Below are 21,528 nucleotides of genomic sequence, written 5' to 3'. Positions count from 1 at the left end.
ACATGCTGTTCATTTTAAGAACACTTTCACTGTAGTTTTCACAAAATGCAAAGAAGGAATCAGTGTGCGATTTCTAACTGACCCAAGGTTTAAGAATCTGAAGTGCCTTCCAAAATCTGAGAGGGACACAATGTGGAGCATGCTTTCAGAAGTCTTAAAAGAGCAACACTCCAATGCAGAAACTACAGAATCTAAACCACCAAAAAAGAAAATCAGTCTTCTGCTGGTGGGATCTAATTCAGATGATGAAAATGTGTCAATCTGCACTGCTTTGGATTATTATTGAGCAGAACCTATCATCAGCATGGACGCATGTCCAATAGAATGGTGGTTGAAGTATAAAGAGACATGAATCTTTAGCACATCTGGCTCCTAAATATCTTGCGACACTGGCTATAACAGTGTCATGCGAACACCTGTTCTCACTTTAAGGTGACATTGTAAACAAGAAGTGGGCAGCATTATCTCCTGCAATGGTAAACAAACTTGTTTGTCTCGGCAATTGGCTGAATAAGAAGTAGGACTGAGTGGACTTGCAGGCTCTAAAATTTTACATTGTTTTATTTTTGAATGCAGTTTTTTTGTATATAATTCTACATTTGTAAGTTCAACTTTCATGATAAAGAGATTGCAGTACAGTACTTGTATGAGGTGAATTGAAAAATACTATTTTTTTGTTTTTTTACAGTGTAAATACTTGTAATCAAAAATATAAAGTGAGCACTGTACACTTTGTATTCTGTGTTGTAATTGAAATCAATATATTTGAAAATGTAGAAAACATCCAAAAATATTTAAATAAATGGTATTTTATTATTGTTTAACAGTGCGATTAATCACTTGACAGCCCTAATGTTTACCTTTATAATTTGTGAACAAAGCCACAAAAAGAGTGCAGAATGGAGTACATAAGCTGTCTCGGATTTGATTCCAAAAGTACACCTGACTGAGAAACATTATGGGTAAAATCCTGACCCCTCTGAAAGTCAATGGAAGTTTTGTTATCAACTTCAGTGAGGCCAGAATTTCACTTTATATGCCTTCATTATATTAAAATAGAGACTGCATACCATGTCCTCAGCTGATGTGAAATGGCCTTCCTCCATTGAACTCCAATTGAGCTAAACTTACTCACTCTAGTTGACAATCTGGCCTGTTATTTCCTTTAACTATATAATAATGTAAAATGTATTTTTAACAGATACAGCAGAATGGTTTTTGGCGGGGGGAGGGGTTAGCTGAACTTTTTCTTTTAAACCTATTATTTCAAAACCACAGTATTAGGGCAGCTTCCTGTCTAAGCAGTCACCATGGGAAAATAATATGCTTCTCAACATATGCCCGTGCAGCATTGGTCCTCTGAATTAACATGCAAGTATCTCTGGAGGAGGGGGATATATGCTATGTTGTTCCCCCGCTATGCCACTGAAAGGAAAGAGCCTGATCCTGAGAGGCTCTGAGCACCTGCATTTTCCACTCAGGCAAACATCCCTATTTAGCAAGACACTTATACACATGGTTACGTCCTAAGGAAGTCAGTGGGACTTCAGCAAACTCAAAGTGTTTTGCTGAATAGGAATGTATTCAAGCACATGCTTCAGTGGTTTGCTGAATCAGAGTTTGAGTAGGAGTGGTGGGTGCAGTGCATCTCTCAGAATCAAACAGAATGTGTCTGGCACAGGAGTAGTCTCAATGTATGTGCAAGTGATACATTCAAAGGGCTACATCCAGCATTTGGTTACTTTTTCATTTCTGGTACAACAATAGGATCCCTTTTTTTTTTTTTTACCTTAAATTCTCCTACCACTGAAGGGTCATCATTGTCCTCTGATTTGCCTCTGTACAGCTTAAATGTATCACAGAAGTCTGTCAGGTGCTTAAATTCAGGTACATTCTCCAATTCACAATCATACACCTAAAGTAAAATTGAAGTGACATTTAAAAATTTAACACATTCACCAGGTCCATTAAAAAGCTCGCGTCGTTTTGGTGTAGCAAAGCTGTACTCCACTTAGGAGATGTTAGGGCACAAAACCATTCAGTATTATTTGCACTCTTACCTCTTTACAGGGGGAGAAGAACAGAATCTATTTGGAAAATGTGAGTTGTTTCTTGTGCAGCCAATCCCCACTTGTGTCTTAATCAAAACCTGAATCAACTGCATTCCACAGCCTCAAACTCACTTGTGCCCCCATAGGTGTATACATGAAAAAGTGGGAGTGGTCTTAGAAAGGATATTTCTGGCTCCAACTTACACCAATGCACCAAGAAAAATATTAATTTAAACATACAGAACTGCAGACTCCATCAATGTGCTTCTGAGCGTTTCTCCAAAGAAATCAATGGTAAAACTCCTATTGAGATCAATGGTGCAGGATCAAGCCATTAATATCTGTGTCTTGTCAATAAAGGAAAAAACTGTAAGACCTTTCTGGAACACCTTTTACTCCCTTCCCCTCTCCTCCTCACATGCCCTTTGGCATAAATAGTGACAAATTTGATCTGGGAAGAGTCACAACTTTCCTTACTAATATTAAAATCAGAAGGATATTAAGGGTCTTATCTTTATCTTGGCTTCCTTGTTTGCATGCCCAAAATAATTACAGGCAGTTATGTGCTTGCATTTATTTGTGGTTGCATCTGGTATTGAGATACTTAACTATTTATGAACCAACATATCAGGTAGATAGACATCTATATGTCTCTTGTTTTGACCAGGTGAAAATGGGAAATTGACTCCAATCCATTTAGGGGCTGTGCAAAAACCACCAGTTTCACTGTTTAAGTTCTGTTATGCACAGCATGATATTTTGGAGAAAAGTCAGATGAAACTTACGATGAGGTTGGATTGCTTACAATTATGGCAATGTGAAAAGACAAGACTTGTTTTGGAGACTAACAATCACATAAAAATAATTATATGTCAAAAAGAGAGAATATTTTGACCTACCAAAACACGTTCCTTTAATTTTTTTATATAGTACCTTTAAAGTGTCATATCCTTTTTGAATATATTGTCCACATTTTTCATGCTCTCCTGTTGAAGCATAAAATTTGCTCCACCAATCAACAGTTTCTTCTTCCTTAAAAAAAGAAAAATCCATTTTAGTAGTAGACAAGAATGAACTCCAGCCTTTTTCTATCATCTATAAGACAGATGCAATGACTAATTAAATGTATAACAAAAACTATTATTCAAATAATAATAAAGGTCTGGATCAAAAAGAGAGCAATGAAATTTAAAGTTAGGGCTAAACTGTCTTACTTAACGCATAGGAATTACAATACCGGATCTTACCAATGGTCTGTCTTGTCTAGCATCCTGCCTACAGCAGCACATACTACTTGGTCTGGCCCTTCTTCTTGAATATGCACCTAGCCACAGCAATCTGTGCGTTCTGGCTATTGCAATGAATTCTAGATACTATGGTGACTGTCTCTCCTTCAAATTACATACATTTAATTTATTCATAATACCTAGAGTAAACAGGTCATAAAATTCTTTTGTATGGGAGCTAAATACATCAGTCCGGAGACTGGTAAAACTCCCATTGATTTCAATAATACTGATACAGTTAGAATTATATTGGTCCAGATCCTCAGCTGGTGTAAATTGGTATCACTCCACTAAAGTCAATATAGCTATGCTGCCTTTACACTTGCGGAGGATCTGACCTATTGACTTCAAGGGGAGTTTTGTCAGAGTAAAGTCTACAGATATGTCCATTAGGAAGGAGTAGTGAAACCATCAATGAATTCTGGAAACTATTACCTCACTTTTCTTTCCCCTTATACTTCACAACGGTGTGCAAAAAAAAAAAATGTATATTGTCCTAGTGCTGCACCATTATAGTGAGCAAGGAAATAATTTTAACAGTTTCTTTCAATTATTTTGTCAGTATCTTATCATAGATATGTTGTGTATCTAACTCTATAGGGATTAGACAGTGAAAGTCACCTGTTATTTTTAAAAAATAATCACTCAAGAAAAAAATCTAGGTAGTATTATGTTTACAATGAATAAAAACTATGAAAAATACGAAAGGATTGTGGCATTTATAGAAGTGATTAGTGTTACTCAAATCAACAAATCTGTTTTGAATAACTTTTGGACTATGTGGAAGCTTACATTTCCATTCTGCATAATTTTCCTAAATTTTTCATTCTGGTCACAAAGTGCAGGCAGCATTTTATTTTGATGTTTTTCAAAAGTTACAAATCCCTCCTCCACCCCCTTAAAAGTACCAAAGCCAGAATACAAAGTTAACGTACTGGTTTCTATCTGGAGCTTTGACCTACAAGAAAGCACTATGCTATTATAAATAAAGAACATTGTAATTACCTTTTCTGTAAGCTGCTCATAAGGATCCGTTCATAAAAAAGAGCAAAACAAAAAGAGAGGGTAAATAAAAAACAGGGTTTATAGTGTTTTACATTGGGGACAGGTGATAAAGAAGGAAAATTCAGTTTTCATATGTAAGTTTTATATTTCACAACATGTTTAACTTACTTATTTAGGAATTATTCAGACATGATTTGTTGCTTTATTTGTTGAACTATAGTATTTATTACATACCCAATGAAACGTTGAAAGTGGTCAGAATTGGGGAATTTATGTTTTGGTTCTTGTAACAATATTTAAAAAACTAAACAGAGAAAATGTGTGAGAGTGTAGTTATACTCTCGTGGGACCCAACGCAGCATTCCTCTCACACCCACTTTCACTGATTTGTTTTGGGTGTGCAAGGAGGAGTGCAGGATCTGGCCCATACTTTGCTTGGTTGGTTCACTTACAAGTGGGTCCAGGACTATATCTAAATCAAACGTAATGATTTTTAATTCCATGGAGATTTTGTTCCAAAGGATTTTCACACACACACACAGTAATTTGGGTTGTTTTGCTCTTTTTGAAGACGCTCATATTTTACTCCGTACATGCTTATAAAATAGTTGCTAATGCTCACAAGTCTTTTTGTTTGTCTTTTTATTGCCAATTTGCAGCTTTAAAAATTGTGGACAACCCGGAGTCTGAAAAAATGTGAAGAATTATAAATACTTGCAACAACTTTCACAATCGCAAAATTAATTATATAATTTACATTATGAATAAGAATCTTCCATGAAGAGCAAATACTGTACCAGACTTATTTGGAAGCAATGATTACCACTGGTGATTTTCTGTGTTTATATCACCCGTTGTGTTCTAATTTAGAGGTATTATAATTAGATTGTTGTGCAAACCAAAAGAAATCCAGAAAATAGCAGGTCAGTATACACACCAAATGAACTACTCAAAATTCCTCATTTCTATCATGAAGGTAATTATCCTGTTTGGATATTAAAATGTACTGTATTTCAGTCATCATGGCTAACTTTAAGATAAAATCAGAAGTATCCCATGGCAACAAATAATTTCATACTTGTATGAGGATTTATGACAACTTCTAAAGGAGCAGTTTCCCCTCAGAAACTCTGATTACCTGTCCGTTCACCTACAGGTATGTAATAAATTTAAAAGACCTTGCATTTTTTAATCTACATTTTTTTCCACTAGTTCACAATGTTGAAGATAGATGAATGAGTTTTTCATGGAAACAACTTTGTTTGCATTGCTGTGCAACAAGCTTCATTCTTTACACTGAATTAGGGGGTTTTACCGCAAAACATAATTATTTATGGTCTCTGAATCTTTCAGTAGAACGTAATGTTCAAGGTGCTGACTGGTTTAAGACTAATTTTTTTTCCTGATACACCTTCAAATGTCTTTTCAAACAATATTTTTAATAGCTTTGAAAAATGTTTAAAATCCAAATCCCACAAATCCCCACCACAAACTGTAAATATGATCTATATTTTGGATGCTGTAAAATTATTAAGCAATGCTCATTCATAAAATGCCAGTGATTTAGGCTAAAATCATTATAAGATAAATTGAGATTTTGGAGAGAAATAGTCACATGGCAAAGACCAGATAAAACAATTTACCAATTTCTTTAGCTATCCAATGACCTCATTGTATATTGTTATAAATGTTCTTTCCTAACAAGTATTGAACTGCTATTTATTTATCTGCTCCAATTTATGGAGACCCTGTACTATCAGCCACAGTTGAGTCTTAGCAAGGTAACAGAATTATGTTTATATTTACTGTTTAATCAGTATGTTTTCCCCTGGAAAATCTAATTTTAAACAAAAGTCAAATATTGGTAGTAGGGCTAAACAAATCAAATTCTGAAGTGTAGATATATGACATGTAAAGGAACTGTTACTCCCTAGTAATTGTAAATATGCTATTATACGTGATATAAAAGCATCCTTCACTCCAAAATCTCTCTACAGAATTATCAAAAGAGAAGTGAAAGCCACATGACCAAGGCACCTAAATCCCCACTTTGGTTATCTTCATGCATTAGCTTCATACATACATGCACTGCTGTTGGAGAAGCCATTTTGCCGAGTGCGGTTGACATACTGCTTAAGCACTGGAAATTGGAATGTAATTGATGAAATTTCTACATCTGTGCCCTTAGTGTGTTATCTGCACATCATATATGCTTTCCAAAAATGTACTTTTAATTCTTCTAAAGAGTCCTTATATCATATGGATGCTATTAGTGTATGCAATGCAATATTACATTTACTAAATTGATGTCCAATTCTAAAAAAAAGTTGTCGAGAACATTGTATAATATTTATAAGTTTTCCCTTCTATGCGTGAAATCCTGGCCCCATTGAAGTCAATGAGAGTTTTGCCATTGACTTCACTAGGAACAGGACTTTTACCCTAGGCATCTATTTTGTATATAATTATTAACTGACACAAAAAATTTCCAATATGGATTGGGAATTTGGAAAGCATTAACATGATTAGAACAGAAGGCCTGTTTTGTTTCTGCTATTTTATGTTAAACATCAAGTCCTTATGTGTGAGAAAACAGAATATAGGATAATGCATTATTATGAGGTGTCTAAATGAGTCCACCCTTTCTGACATTAAGATCCTGAATGAGTAGTGAAAAAAGAAGATAGATTTGTACAGTACATTCAATGAACACATTAGAAATACGGCCAAGCCACAAAATTTGGATCTGAGTTTGAACTTTTCCAAAGTTCTGGAGTGTTTTCATTGATGACCTTTGTAACATTAAAAAAAAAGCTTCACTTCTGTAAAGGAAAAGGTGGAGTCACACAAACCAACAAAAACAAATTAAATTCCAAAGCTGTAACTTATGCCTAAATTTAATATGGATGTGCATAAGAAAAAACACAAAGAGAAAAAGTTCCTGTATGTTTGAAACATCTGGTTTCCAAATATGAATTTTATCATTCTGCTTTTATTCTTTAAGAAAAAATCTATCAAAATTCTGGATGAAGAATTACATCTTAATTTACATCTGTACATCTGTACAACTTAAAAAACCCCAACACCCTTTAAAAATATTGTTTGGTTTGTTGGTTTTTAAAGAAATTTGTTAATTAAAAGCATCTGCAATCAGTAATTTTTGAAAAAACCTGCAAGCTAAGGGACAAATTTTGCAAACCTAAAATCAGGGGGATTTTAACAAAGTCTGAACTTCTGTAACTGAATTATAAATACCTGTAAAATAAGGTTTTATGATGGGATTGCTGAAAGAATCAGAACAGTACTTTGAAGAAATCCACAAGACAGAATAGAAAAAAATATACATGATGCCCTGGGCAGCAGAAATGTTTCACTTAATATGGATTTGGGATGGCCACAGTACTCAGGGGGTGGCAAAGCTATGACTGAGATACACCTCCATTCCAAACAGCATCAATATATCCTTTATACCAGGGTCTCGATTCTCTACTACTTCCAAAGGGGAAGAAGAGAGCCAGTTGGGGCTCCCTGATTCACGGGTGTCAAACCCCAGTGGCAACTCAAATTTACACCAATGGAGGATTGGGCAATTCTTTACCATGCCCCCTCAAATCACCCCACTACCACCACACTGCACTCCCTTCCCCTAATGCCCAAGCTGAGGGTGGAGGGGAGGGGGCAGTTAGTGCAGAAGGAGGCAGAGTTCCCTTGTGTAAAGGGAATGTTTCATTGGCTATCTCTGGCTGGTTCAAGGTCCTTTTGCACTGCATAAAGACCTTAGCTGACCAGAGAAATTCCTCCCCCTGCATTTTGTTTAATGCACTTATTTTTAAAATATTTGGAAAGCATTACAATTGTTAATTGGTACTATATTTTGCATGCCTCTCCCTGCTTCTTCTTTTGCCTTGCATCTACAAATCTGGCATCTCCTGAATGTCTCACCAAAAACTTTAAGCTTAGTGTGGCTAAAATTAAAAATTGTGTCACTTATTTCTTCCTCCAAACCCGCGCCTTTTCCTGCTTTCTCTCTTACTGCTGATAACATCATAATCCTCTCTGTTGCTCAGAAAATAACCTGGGGACATCTTCGACTCCTCTCTCTTTCTGTTTCTCACATCCATAGTGCAACCTTCAAGCTAAATTAGGTAAAATATTTTAAAATGGAAACAACACAGAAAACACAATATTTTGGTATTTTGATTTACCTGGTCAGCCATATGCAAACTACAAATGCTTTCCAGAGGTGACTGTGTCAGTGAATGGGCTCAGCCTCACACTACTTCTAGCCAAATGGAAAGGTTGGACAATGGACTGAATGTATACTCTTAGCTGCTTGAACATATTGATACATCTATTGTCTGGCAGCACTCCTTGTATGCCTGTGATAAACATCTGCTGCTTTCACTGGCACTGTTTATAGAGCATAATTACAGAGCAGCTACGCTACATGAAAGACAAAAGGGGATTGCACAGAGTGGGATCCTCAGTAAAGCAAGAAAAGAAGCATTTCAGCAAATATAATGCACATCATAACTGCAAACCCCAATGACAAAAGAAAAAAAGGTAAATAAGCAGAGAAGCATATGTTTAAGATTTAGTGTGTTAAGCATTAACTGTGGGTGAATAGCTCAAAAATGTTCAGCAGGTGCTTGCTCAAAAACTTCAACACCAGTTGTGTCTGTTGTTGAATTCACTTTGGCTTTTGTGGTTGCTTTCTACAAACAACCTAGAAAATGAGTTTATGGGCAGGAGTGGTCACAAAAATATTATGAATTGTAAGCAAATATTCAAGAATATTCACAGAGCACAGGTTTAGAACTTGTAAATGCAAATATTCACAACAGAAACCTGATTTTAAGTACAACTCATCCAATCAGGAAACAGAAATGTGCCATATGGCCTAGGAGTCCAATAAGCCAATCAACACTTCTAGAATTTCATATCTGAACACCTGCAACAAACTGCTCATGAATGATCTAAAGACCAAAAATTATTCACCAAAAGTATTTAGTGAATAATTCGGAATAGGAAACCATTTGAAAATTTATAAACTGCTCACAGACAATTCATGAACAGATAGAATAAACTGATTGAGAATACATTATTATTAATTATTTACTCAACTCTACTTTGCACGAAATACATCATTTCAGTGTTACCCATTAGAAATAGGGTAATAATAATAAAAATACTTCCTTTACTCCCCTGCCACAATACAAATTTTATTTTAAATGACACTCCAAAAGGCTCCACCAATTTTGCAGTTGCTTCTGTGACTTGGGCAGAAAAGCTTACAGAAATCCAAAGTTGTATGCTAAGTGGTTGTTAGTAAATCATGTGTCCAAAATATGAAAGTCAAGCATCAAATTGCAAAGATTACCTGAGCTGCTAGTAGTGGCTTTGTGTCTTCCATTTCAATGACCACATCCCGACGAGGCACAGCAGACAGGAGGCTAACTGTAAATGAAACATTTTCTTAAGGTGAAATATTTTGCTAGTCAATTTTGCTATCAGAATTTAAATTTAAATGTTATAGAAGATGTGAAGGAATTTATTTGGCGTGGGTTTGACTTTTTAAAGTAAGCAGTTATTTGCAATGTTTTGTTAACTGCTACGCAGGATTAACTCTTTAAAGAAATTAGCAAGCATTAGCTGTGTTACATACATACTTTTCTCTCTCACACACAAACGCATATCAAATGCAATGGAGTTTGAAGAAAAAGCCATCATGGGACATTTTCAAAGCTGCAACTAGCAGGTCGGCACCTAATGCCTATTGAAAGTCAGTGGATGTTCGACTCTTACCTGCCGTTTATGGTTTTCAGAATCTTCCCATAATGGGTTGTAACTGAAAAAATGGTGCCTATATGCATAATATGACAGTACAGTACAGTGAACTGATGTGGTCCATTAGGAGCCTGATCTTCAAGTTGATCCATGTGAGTGCTTATGTGGGCCAAATGCATGGAGCAGATTAGGTCCTATGTTTCCATATTACTTCCTTTTTTAAAAAAGCTACTGTGGTATTTCCATCCATTCTCTGGAATAATGATGATGGTTTTTTAAGGAGCACTGAAGATAAACTAAGTAAAAGATGGGAGGTTTAAATAAATCATGGCTTTCTAAATAAATTTACCCATAAAATGTAAAGCCATCTTTGAAATAACTCCCTCTTTGCTTTCAGTCTTTTATCTTTCTCCTTGAGTGTCGTTCTCTACATCAGTATTACCAGTTACAACCGTCATTTAAAGGTAGTTATATTGCATGCACGTGCTACAGAAGCCTTTCGGAGGTACCAGCTGATCCAACGGTCTGACACTGTCTGTTGTAACAATACAGACATCGCCCTGTAGGTTGTTGTCTCTCTTCTGAAGCTCTATAGCTTACCGCATTGGTGATTAATACTGAGAGTTTGATTTTCCACTCTCTAACTTAATATACAACACTAGGTTACTACAAATCTATTCTGTATATATAGGAACATTCAAGGTGGCTTACTCAAATCTTCCTCAAGAAAGGAGGTGAATTGTTGTCATCTTCTAGCTGCCTACCTTTTAGTTGTGGTGCAATGTCTTCTTTAGTAGCGTAGGGGTCACAGCGAAAGTCTTCCAGGGAATCAATGGTACACTGTCCCACAACTGGTTTCCGTCCGAACTGTCTGTGGTCTATCACTTTAATAACTAGTGATGGAGTGTATAGCTCCTCTTTGGGCAAAAGCTAGAAGTTAAAAAGAGTTGCCTGTGTTTAGAACCATGGTCGGTAAGGAGAATAAAGAGTTTTTGCCTGAGCAAAGTCTGCAGGATTGGGTCACAGTCTCAGTAATTTAATACTGAACTCATGATCTGTGCATGTATATTTGCATACATCATGCAGCTCTATGCTGTACTAATTAAATAAATGTCAGTAGAATAATCTTTTAAAAATACATGTATTGCCTCAAAGTAAGATTTCCCGAGCCTCAGATATTACAGTGATGAGGGCCGTATAAATACCTACACAGATCTATAGACAGATCATCAACATAGTCCTATTGATTGGTAGCATTTGGGAATATATTATTTTGTCAGCATTTGTGTAGAAATGTTTAATTACCATTATGAAAACTTTCAGACTCAAAGATGAATGTCTTACATTCAGTCAAAGAAGAATTGCTTGTTCCTTCTATTGATTTTTCTACTAAAACGAAACCTAGAATGTAGAACATTTAAATACTACTGAAGATCTTTGCACTGTAATTTTAACATCATACCACTTTCATGAAGAGAACAGAATATGGAAAATTTGGTGTCTTTTTGAGGTTTTTGATCACTACAGACTCCACCATTTCACCACCACACTCTACAATGAGACTTGGAGAAGTAATAGAAGCCATTTGGTAGTTTTTCATGTTTCGTAACCCCCAGGCAAGAATCTGTAAATAAAATCCAATATAGGCATTACTAAGGGAAACCAGTGTGCTAAAAATGATACTGAAATAATAACTGGAAGGGGAAAACAATGTCTTTCCAATTATAAAGTATGGCTGACATATATTGCAAGGTGTTTTACCAAAAATGTTAATGACACTATACTGGAAAATAAGCCATCTGTATTTATTTCATTACCACATTATTTATGGAAGCAAATATATAAAGACATTTTCTACCCTACAAGATGAGATTCCTCTCATTATATTCAGTTAATTTGAGTAGCATACACTACCTCAATAGCAGTGAGCTGAACAACAGGTCTAATTCCTTGAGGTACCATGTAAAGCTTTGGTGCTCTTTGTGATGGAAGAATTGGAAGGTTGGAGCCATCCTATGAATACAAGCACAGAAGCACAAGTTTCTTTCCTTTTTCTTAAACAGAATGTATCGTATATAGTAAAACATTCACTACTGTAATCGTTTCAAAATGCCATACAGTTTGGAAGAATATATATATATTTTTAAATTACCTTGTCCCTCAGAATAAGCTCAGCATCGAAAAGGATGTCCCCACAAGCTTTACCTCCATTCATTACGGGGTACCAGAGAAGCTTAGGTGTGATATCCACTTCTGGGTTTAGCTTTACCATAGGAGAGCAAACACTTCTTCCTAGAAACTCATCTTTGCCCTGGACAAATTGGCCAATCAGAAATCATAAACTTTAATTAATCTGCTATCTCCAAGTAAACAACTAAAGGGGAATCAAGACAAAAAAATTCACATACCACTTGGTCATTGTCAAAAAGTTCAATAACCACATTAGGTGGATTTTTTGCTACTGTCTGTGGGTCTCCATAGATTTCAATTTCATTAAATATAAGCGTTTGGTCCCATGTAGGATTCAGAGTTGAATGGATGATCTCAGTTGTTTTGCTTTGATGGAGGAATGAAACATGAGCATATGGATCTGAAAGACCATACAAAGATTTAGAAAATCTAATTTTTAAAAAAACATGGCCAGATCCTCAGCTGGTGGAAATTGGTCAATGTACACCAGATGAAGGTCTGGCCTACATTATTTTCCTTCCCTCTTTGTCTCCTCCCAGTTCAAGTCTCTATACCTCAGTTTATAACAAACACCTATGGGTGGTGATTGCAGGCAGCAAGCAACCTATTACAAAGTATAACATCCCATTGTACTGATTAGAAAAATCTTATCCTGCTAGTATTAAAAGCAGTGCATGTAACTCTAAAATGTAATATTCATAGACACCACAGTGAAAGTGTGGTAGAATTACCTGGATACATAACTCCTCACGCACTGTAATGAATATGTAACCCTCTGGAGTGGAAGGGTTTTATCTATGAACCTCTGCATGTGAGCTGTGAAAACTAATCTGACCTGAACCTTCACCTATTCCTCCATTGAACCTTTCTTGAGGCTTGAAAAGTTTACCATTTTTCCTTCACTTTCACATGCCTGTGTATTTCCTGTTCTAGCTTGAATCAGAAGTACAAGTGCCTTAACACCGTCACATGAAAATAAAATAAATAATTTTGGCCTGATTATAAACAAGGAATGTCCAGAAATCTCTGGGGAGATTTCTAATCCAGTCTTAGGGACCAAAGATTGCTTAGCGGAGCTAACCCTGAGGGAAAAAGAAACAGGCACAATCCCATAGCCCTGGGTACTTGCCCACCATAGCTATTAAAAACTCATCTATGAATTTCCCATGATGACAGGTGTCCCTGTTTTTCCTTAAAAAAGTCTCTTCACTCTGTGTATGATGCATCACAGCATTAAAACCTATCCTTTCTGTCCCAAGCACTCAAGAGCCATCAAGTCAGTGGAGGTCCACACAGGTGAATCCAGTGGCAGAATCTAGGCTGTTACAAGATTGCTAGTATTTTTCATTATCAAGCATGCCTAGATTTGAAACTACAACTTGGAGGTGACAGTCTCCATATTTTGTTACCAGTTTCCTGAGCCACCTGGTTGCCTCTTCAAAGCCTTTCATGAAACACAAATACATCATCAAACACAATGGAACGGTTAACACAGAACTGATGATGAACTTTTAAATTCGCAGTTTGGTTACCGCAGAGTTTGCTCTGTGCACATCTTGAACACCACAATAATCTGTGTAACGATTAAAATGTCCTATGAATCAGAAAATTAGCCTGAAAACTAAAATGAAGTTTTGATATACTAGCGTCTTACAATTACTGATATATATCCTCTATCTAAGCTTTTCCTTGATGCTTCTGTTGATGTACAACTCCATGGACTCATAAATAATACAAAGAGATCATTCTAGTTCTGACTAGTTGTTGAACAATAAATTCTACCAGGCTATTGCACAGATCAAGCTTTGGCCTCAAACATGCTTATTTATGGCAGCCCTCTTCCTCTTGTGAAACAGAACTAAATGATTAAAGTGTTCTAGGCCTACCATTAGATAGACCTCTAAATCATTGGGATCTCTGAAGAAGGTATCTGATGATGGATATTAACATTTCCTGTACAAATTGCCGTTACCAAGCACCAGAGGCTATTTTAAAGGTTATCTTCTAGGTCAGCTTCAACAGCCTCTAGCTAAGTAACTAATCCAAGTTTTATGTATTTTTGTGTAAACCTTCAAACATTATTGCTGTTAAAGTACAAGTTTAGGTGTTTAGGTTTATATGTGTGTGCATCTGAGATATCTGTCAATTAGGGGGGTGGTTGTAGTTTCTTTGTATTTCTTTTTAATTGCTGCATATTCAAGTAAGTCCAAAACAGTGACATATGCTATGTACATAGAATTTGAACTCAGACAACATATGAGAAAACAGCATCACTGCTACAATATACTTCATTCTATGTTTCTGTAACAAATTATGGTATGCACTAGATATGTTCAAATAATAATAAAGAGGAAAGAAGAGGAAGAGAGAAGATGGAAACGTGGAAAAACAAACAAAAAAACCCTGAAAACCCCAGCCCCACATCCACAGTGTATTCATTCTAACCCTACCCTGTTAGAAGTTCAAAGTCATGTTTACACAGTATCCCATTCTGTCCACCCAGTGGAATTTTTCATTGCAACTAACAAACATTAAATACTTGAGTACCTGATTACCCATTAGTTTACTCTAGCTTACAAAGATAGACTGATACACATAGCTAGAAATATCTAAGACTTTCCTTATGGATGGAGCTATGATAAAGTCATACAAATGAATACCAGCAGTAAAAGCGATTTGTCTGAACATCATGCTACCATGGATAAATTACTACAGTTTATAAATCTTTACAATAGATCATGTGGCACTGTTGCCTCTTGAGGGGTAAAACATTTTTAGTTCCTGTACAATTAAGCACTAATGAATACCTTTGTACAAATAAACAAGACCCATGCTTAGCAGTAAGGTACATATAATCTGCAATTTCTGTACAAGTCAATATTAGCGCTAACATAATATAAAACTTTAGATAAGGCAAGAACTTGTTGATACAACAAGCAGATATAGCTTGATTCACCTCTGCTACCATGTGGAGAGTGGGGCAGAGTTACACACTGCATAGTCTTGGGCCAAAAAGGAGAAGCTGGGGCCCAGGGGAAATTTGTCCATGGGGAAGTATAGCCAATGTTTGCACCACCACTCTCCCTACAGATATCTGCTGGGGAGTGGAGCTGGCAGAGCTGTCCTGAGGGTACTGCTGAATCAGTGCATTTCCCGGATGCACTAGCCACCCCTCCTTGTTGGTCAGTACTGTGCACTTTGGGGATGGGCTGGCCACCTCCAGATCCCACTCAGTAAAGCTGTAATTACTGCCATAGGGGCCTACAGCAGGTGAATCAAGCTATCCTATAGCTGAAATAAGCTATTCATTAATTGTAGGGAGCGGGTTTGTTGACTTTAATAGGATTTTTCCATACCTGAAAAGCTGTCTTTGTCTAAAGCAATAAGATTTCTTGCCTGATAGATGTAGCAGCGAAGGTGGTAACTATACACTCCTACACAAAATGAGAGTCCAAATGTAGTGGTTAGAATTAAACAAGTGTGATTCCTTTAATTAGGCTATTTTGCATTTATAAAACAGGCATTCAGTAGCTTCTTAACCAAAGCACGAGCAATTTTAGCACCATATATTAACTTGATTATTTGTGACCAGTGTACTGGTACTATCAGGCTAATGTATGGGTGCTGCTTCTGCAGCCCAGCACAAAGTAGATGAAGAGCCCTAGAATAGGATAAAATGGATGCCATTCAGTTTTTTCACTTCTGACTCTGCAGGAGACTTTAAAAAGTCCTAACAAATTACTCTATTCAAAAGGGTCTGATAATCAGATGTAACTTCTCATGCACCTGTCTGCAATTATATGAGATTAGAGGTCAGGACCAACAGTTCTTTCTTCAAGACTGAAGGTAGAAGTAGCACTGAAAACTGCAGGATTCACCCCCAAAGCAAGCTAGCCCTGAATGTATTTTTGAACATCATTTAATTCCTCTCTGTCTCCCGAAAATCCAAAATGTTGGTCTATACAGTTCACTGGCTTATTGTGGGCCAAAGCCTGATCCCACTGAATTCAATACAAGTGTTGCCATTGACTTGAAAGGGAGCCGGAGCTTATTTAAGCATATTAGACATTTTATTTAAAATAATAAAATTCCATAAAATAGTTTCATTAGCTCAACATCTGACGATCAGAGGGTAAACAGAAACAAACGTCTGAACTGGAAACTTTTTTTTTTTTGCTTGGCTTTTTATTTTCAGAGTTAAATCCTATTTGAATCCTGAAAATCAGTTAAAGGGCTTGTAAACCAAAGCTCTGGTTCCTTCCTCTGACTGCCTTCACCCCCCCTGCCCCCAAGTGTATGTTATGCTCAGGACAGGTAATTCTTCCTTTTCTACCATTGCTTGGTTACAGCAGAATTTGCAAGGTGCTCCCAGACTCATTTGACTATGGTTAAAAGGAGGGGAGAGGGGACAACTCGGGGGTATTAGTAGACTGTAATTAGAGCATTTGTACAAACAGAAAGAGATGAGCTGAGAGAGGACTGTTTGGATCTAGATCTGGATTATGTTTAGATTAGGGTTTGAGGCTGAAATACAGCTCAGTTTTCTATTCAGATTTGGCCAGGACAAATCTGGTTGGCTGCTTTGATTGTGTAGCCAATGAAAAACATGCATTTGGCTCCAAAAGAGTACAGTGAATGGAGGGTCAATAGCACAACTGTCTATATTGCACTATTACTAATAGGGTCCTATCTATCAATCTACTTTAGGTATCTGTAAGGCACCTATCAACATGGGAACTAAGCATCCCTAAATTTTCATATAATTATGAGCTACTAGAGATTATTTGACCCATATTCTGTAATCCAGTTTATTGGTTTTGATCCTGTTCACTCAAATATTTTTATTAACTTTTCTGCTGATAGGATTTATATTTAGATCTTCAAATGATGGAAACAGACAAAGTTGAACATTGTTAGTCGTACTATGCATTGTTTGTCTTCTGGTAGCCACTCTAGGCCCCATCAGGGATTGACCATCATTGTGCTAGGAGACGTACAAGCATATAGTTAAAATACAGACACTGTCCCAAACAATTTACAATCTTGGTTAGTAACAAGATGCAACAAGTGGATGAGACAAGTACACTGGTGGGGAGTGGGGGAAGGAAGATGGGGTAACAATGTGGTTCACTACCTGGCTACTGATTATCAGTGATCGGTATGCATAATAACAAAAGTGAGTCATTAAGCAGGGATCTGGCAAAAACCTACTGTCAAAACTGCAGGAAACAATTGGAGTGTTGGCACCAAATACACGTGTGGCAGACTCCTTGTCTTTTTCTGAGCTCTTCCCCTCTCCATCATCGAGGCTTGTGTCTGCTCCCTAAAATCATATACAAAACCAAGTTCATTGACATTTACGTACACAGAAATAACATGATCTTCATGTAAATGTCTTCTTATGTACACACTGGGCTTCATTCACTCCTGTTGGGGCAAGAAGAGATGCAAATTGTACCTCCCTGAACAAATGAAGCCTCGTGTACTGCGGAAGAAGTTCACACCTGGCTGAAGGCAAAGGTGTTTGCTCTGCCACTCTCCTTTGGGAAGTCAATTTTTTAAGTTGCAGTCAGAGCGCTACAGAAATCAGTCTGGTGGTCATGTCCACTTCCTGGCCAATGCTGCCCTCTTTGTGGGATAAATTGGGCAGATGAGAAGGAGGGAAAGAGAGAACAATTGTATTGGGGGCCTGAGCTCGGGGCACCCCAAAATGTATAATGTCTGTGTAAATAAAGTGAAATGGGGGGAGCTGGGGCACCAGTGAACATGGTGTACCAGAGCCCCCCATTTCTCTCGATGGGCCTGCCTGCAAGCACCCTGCTACAGAAGAGGCTGCAAGCATTCTACACTGGCCACCAACCTCCTCTAAAGAGCTAGTCTGCTGCCGGGGGCGTTAGCCCCTCCGTTACACTGGTACAAGCTGGCAGCAACCATGAGCTGTGTCTAGCCCAATATTTATAGAGTTAAAAGAAACAGACACTAAAAAGCGAATGTTCAAATGGGAGTCAGGACCCAGGGAGGTGGAAGAAAAAAAATAGATATTATAAACTAGATGGCTGTTATGTGCTGCTGGGGATGCAAAACAAGAAAAAAATGTAGAGCCACTGCCACAAATTGGATATTCCCTCATATGATGCCACCACCCTTTCTGTGTCCAATATCCTAGTAAAACATATTCCTTTCTCATGCTATGTTCTTTATACTATTCCCTAGTTGATGCCTTAGCAGATACAATGAATCCTTTAACAAACCTATGGAATAATTAACTTGTGATGATCTATTAGCGACCATATAGATATCTTTCTGTCTTCTTTCATACTGTGCCATCCCTTTAGTTGTTTGATTGCCTCTAAAGTTACAAATATCCAGCAGAGGCAATGCCTGTGCATACCCGTTACTGACACAATTACTCTTTATGCATTTGATTTATACCCTTGAGCAGCTTTACTATAGCTGGACCATCTCCTTTGCTTTTCCAGGCAGGTGGGTCACCTAGTGGTTCAGTTTCTGCTGCTAAGTCTCATACATGCTAACAGAGAAATAGTTCTAGGAGTCAAATAGTATACATATTATGCAAACAATATGATCATAATGGTCCCTTCTGGCCTTGAAGCCTATGAATGCCTCAGTCACACAGCAATTTAATGGTTATAAAGCATCTCATGCAGTAGCTTCCTGTATTTAATAACATGTTAATGTTCCACCACTAATTTTAAAACTTATTTTCCCGTTAATTAAACAATTACTGCTGTGATTTTACTACTTACAAGAGCACCTTCAAGTTTAAAGATAGCTGCTGCACCATGTGTCTCGGAAGGAGACATTTTTCTCCTCCAGCGTCTACGGCGGAAAGTGTCAGAACTGCGTTGTTTCCAGTGAAACTTCCAGCCAATCAAAGATGCATATTCCCATCCTTCTTTATCTTCATGGGATGCCATTGCCTAGGAGACATCAGAAGAAATACAAACCATCCACACTCTACTTATATAAATGTCATAAAAAGTCTGCAATAGTTACAGCAAAAACAAAGACACTATTCTACAGCAGGAAAAGGAACCTGACTGCATGTCAAATAAAGTTGTTTTAAAATATTTTTCTTTGGATAGAAAGAGAATGTTATTCTGCACTCAGACTTATCTGTGAGATTCATTTCAAACACATTTACCTCTAAAAACATGTATTGTGTGTAAGAAATAGAAACCCTTAACTACAGTTCTAATATGCTCCTTGTACCTTTACTCCTGTTGTTACTTGGCTTGGATCCTTTTTGCGTTTTCGCACCAGTCTTCGCCGTCTGTGTATATGATACATTTTCTCTGCAGCAACCCAGGACTTTGGTTTGTTGTCTGGAGGAATGGTAATTCCATATTCCCACCCTAAAACAGGATTTGTTAGTTATCCTTCAGATAAACAGTGTAAGTTATAAACAAGAGGAGTTTGGGTTCAGTGTTAAAGCAGTTCTGCAGGTGGTAAAGTTTCATTGGAAATAAAATAAATCCATAAGGGACTATTTTAGTATTGCCAACCCTAAACATTTAAAAGTCATGGGTCGGGTCACAAAAAAAATTTACTTACTGGGTTTTGAGACTTTAGGGCGCATTGGGGTCATATTTGCATGCTTTACAACCAGGAGGGCTAGAAACTTACTTTTTATTTTAAATGAAAGCTGGAATTCAAACATAATCACATGACCTCAGGTTTTAAGAAACACACCAATTATTGTGAGAAACATGACAAGAATCACAAGATTTGGCAACACTGCTTTTTATATTTCCACTGTACAAAATTGGAATTCAACAGCCAGAATCTGGGGTCCAGATTTTTATGTAGTCTAACTTTCTGGTGTGGAAGGTATTATGACTTAACCTGAGCACAGGTGGCAAAACTACATAAGAGGAGTAAGAAAACTTAGATTCCAGTGATGCCAAACAGCCGGTTGTTTCACTGGACTTTAAAAAAAAAAAACCAAAAAACTGCTATTCGAGAGTCTTCAGGTTCTTTAGAATTCATCCAAATTCATGATAGTACTGCAGACTTCTGGGCTTCAGATACTCTTCTCTTAAAACTGTCCCTTCTTCTTTCTCAAGTCCCTTGTTTCTTGAACTATTATAGAAATGTTCCATAGATTTCTTGTTTATTGTCAGGCTTTGAAGTCAAATATTTTCCCCAAACATCCCATAGTATCCTAACAGTCATCTCATTACATGGTTTACACCACACCCACACCCTCTTGAACGAGTGCTGGGCAGAGACGGGCTCCATCTTACGAAGAGAGGGAAGAGCATCTTTGCCAGCAGGCTGGCTAACCTAGTGAGGAGGGCTTTAAACTAGGTTCACCGGAGGAAGGAGACCAAAGCCCTGAGGTAAGTGGGAAAGCGGGATACCGGGAGGAAGCACAGGCTTCATGTCTGTGAGGGGAGGGCTCCTGCCTCATACTGGGAATGAGGGGCGATCAACAGGTTATCTCAAGTGCTTATATACGAATGCACAAAGCCTTGGAAACAAGCAGGGAGAACTGGAGGTCCTGGTGATGTCAAGGAACTATGACGTGATCGGAATAACAGAGACTTGGTGGGATAACTCACATGACTGGAGTACTGTCATGGATGGTGATAAACTGTTCAGGAAGGACAGGCAGGGCAGAAAAGGTGGGGGAGTAGCACTGTATGTAAGGGAGCAGTATGACTGCTCAGAGCTCCGGTACGAAACTGTAGAAAAACCTGAGTGTCTCTGGATTAAGTTTAGAAGTGTGTGCAACAAGAGTGATGTAGTGGTGGGAGTCTGCTATAGACCACCGGACCAGGGGGATGAGGTAGATGAGGCTTTCTTCCGGCAGCTCACGGAAGGTACTAGATCGCATGCCCTGATTCTCATGGGTGACTTTAATTTTCCTGATATCTGCTGGGAGAGCAATACAGCGGTGCATAGACAATCCAGGAAGTTTTTGGAAAGCGTAGGGGACAATTTCCTGGCGCAAGTGCTAGAGGAGCCAACTAGGGGGGGCGCTCTTCTTGACCTGCTGCTCACAAACCGGGTAGAATTAGTGGGGGAAGCAAAACTGGATGGGAATCTGGGAGGCAGTGACCATGAGTTGGTTGAGTTCAGGATCCTGACGCAGGGAAGAAAGGTAAGCAGCAGGATACGGACCCTGGACTTCAGGAAAGCAGACTTCGACTCCCTCAGGGAACGGATGGGTAGGATCCCCTGGG

The 21,528-nt window shown here is 37.7% G+C and overlaps 1 protein-coding gene across 2 annotated transcripts in view; it reads right to left on the bottom strand.

The window, feature by feature from the left end:
- Window positions 1–21,528, bottom strand: part of MYOF (myoferlin) — a 115,349-nt gene that overhangs the window by 12,244 nt on the left and 81,577 nt on the right. For both annotated transcript variants that reach the window (XM_037904298.2, XM_027819380.3), the window contains 13 exons: window positions 19,553–19,695; window positions 19,087–19,260; window positions 17,531–17,642; window positions 15,676–15,753; window positions 12,538–12,719; window positions 12,282–12,440; window positions 12,044–12,142; window positions 11,592–11,753; window positions 10,894–11,059; window positions 9,723–9,799; window positions 4,343–4,354; window positions 2,985–3,083; window positions 1,790–1,915 (listed from right to left, as the gene is read on the bottom strand). In XM_037904298.2, coding sequence (XP_037760226.1) covers window positions 1,790–1,915; window positions 2,985–3,083; window positions 4,343–4,354; window positions 9,723–9,799; window positions 10,894–11,059; window positions 11,592–11,753; window positions 12,044–12,142; window positions 12,282–12,440; window positions 12,538–12,719; window positions 15,676–15,753; window positions 17,531–17,642; window positions 19,087–19,260; window positions 19,553–19,695 — 1,589 coding nt within the window. The remainder of the gene's footprint in view (window positions 1–1,789; window positions 1,916–2,984; window positions 3,084–4,342; window positions 4,355–9,722; window positions 9,800–10,893; window positions 11,060–11,591; window positions 11,754–12,043; window positions 12,143–12,281; window positions 12,441–12,537; window positions 12,720–15,675; window positions 15,754–17,530; window positions 17,643–19,086; window positions 19,261–19,552; window positions 19,696–21,528) is intronic.

Source organism: Chelonia mydas, chromosome 7, assembly GCF_015237465.2.
Source record: "Chelonia mydas isolate rCheMyd1 chromosome 7, rCheMyd1.pri.v2, whole genome shotgun sequence".
Taxonomy (NCBI): domain Eukaryota; kingdom Metazoa; phylum Chordata; order Testudines; family Cheloniidae; genus Chelonia; species Chelonia mydas.
The sequence above is the reverse complement of the archived record's forward strand: the minus strand, read 5'-3'. Positions and strand labels throughout refer to the sequence as shown.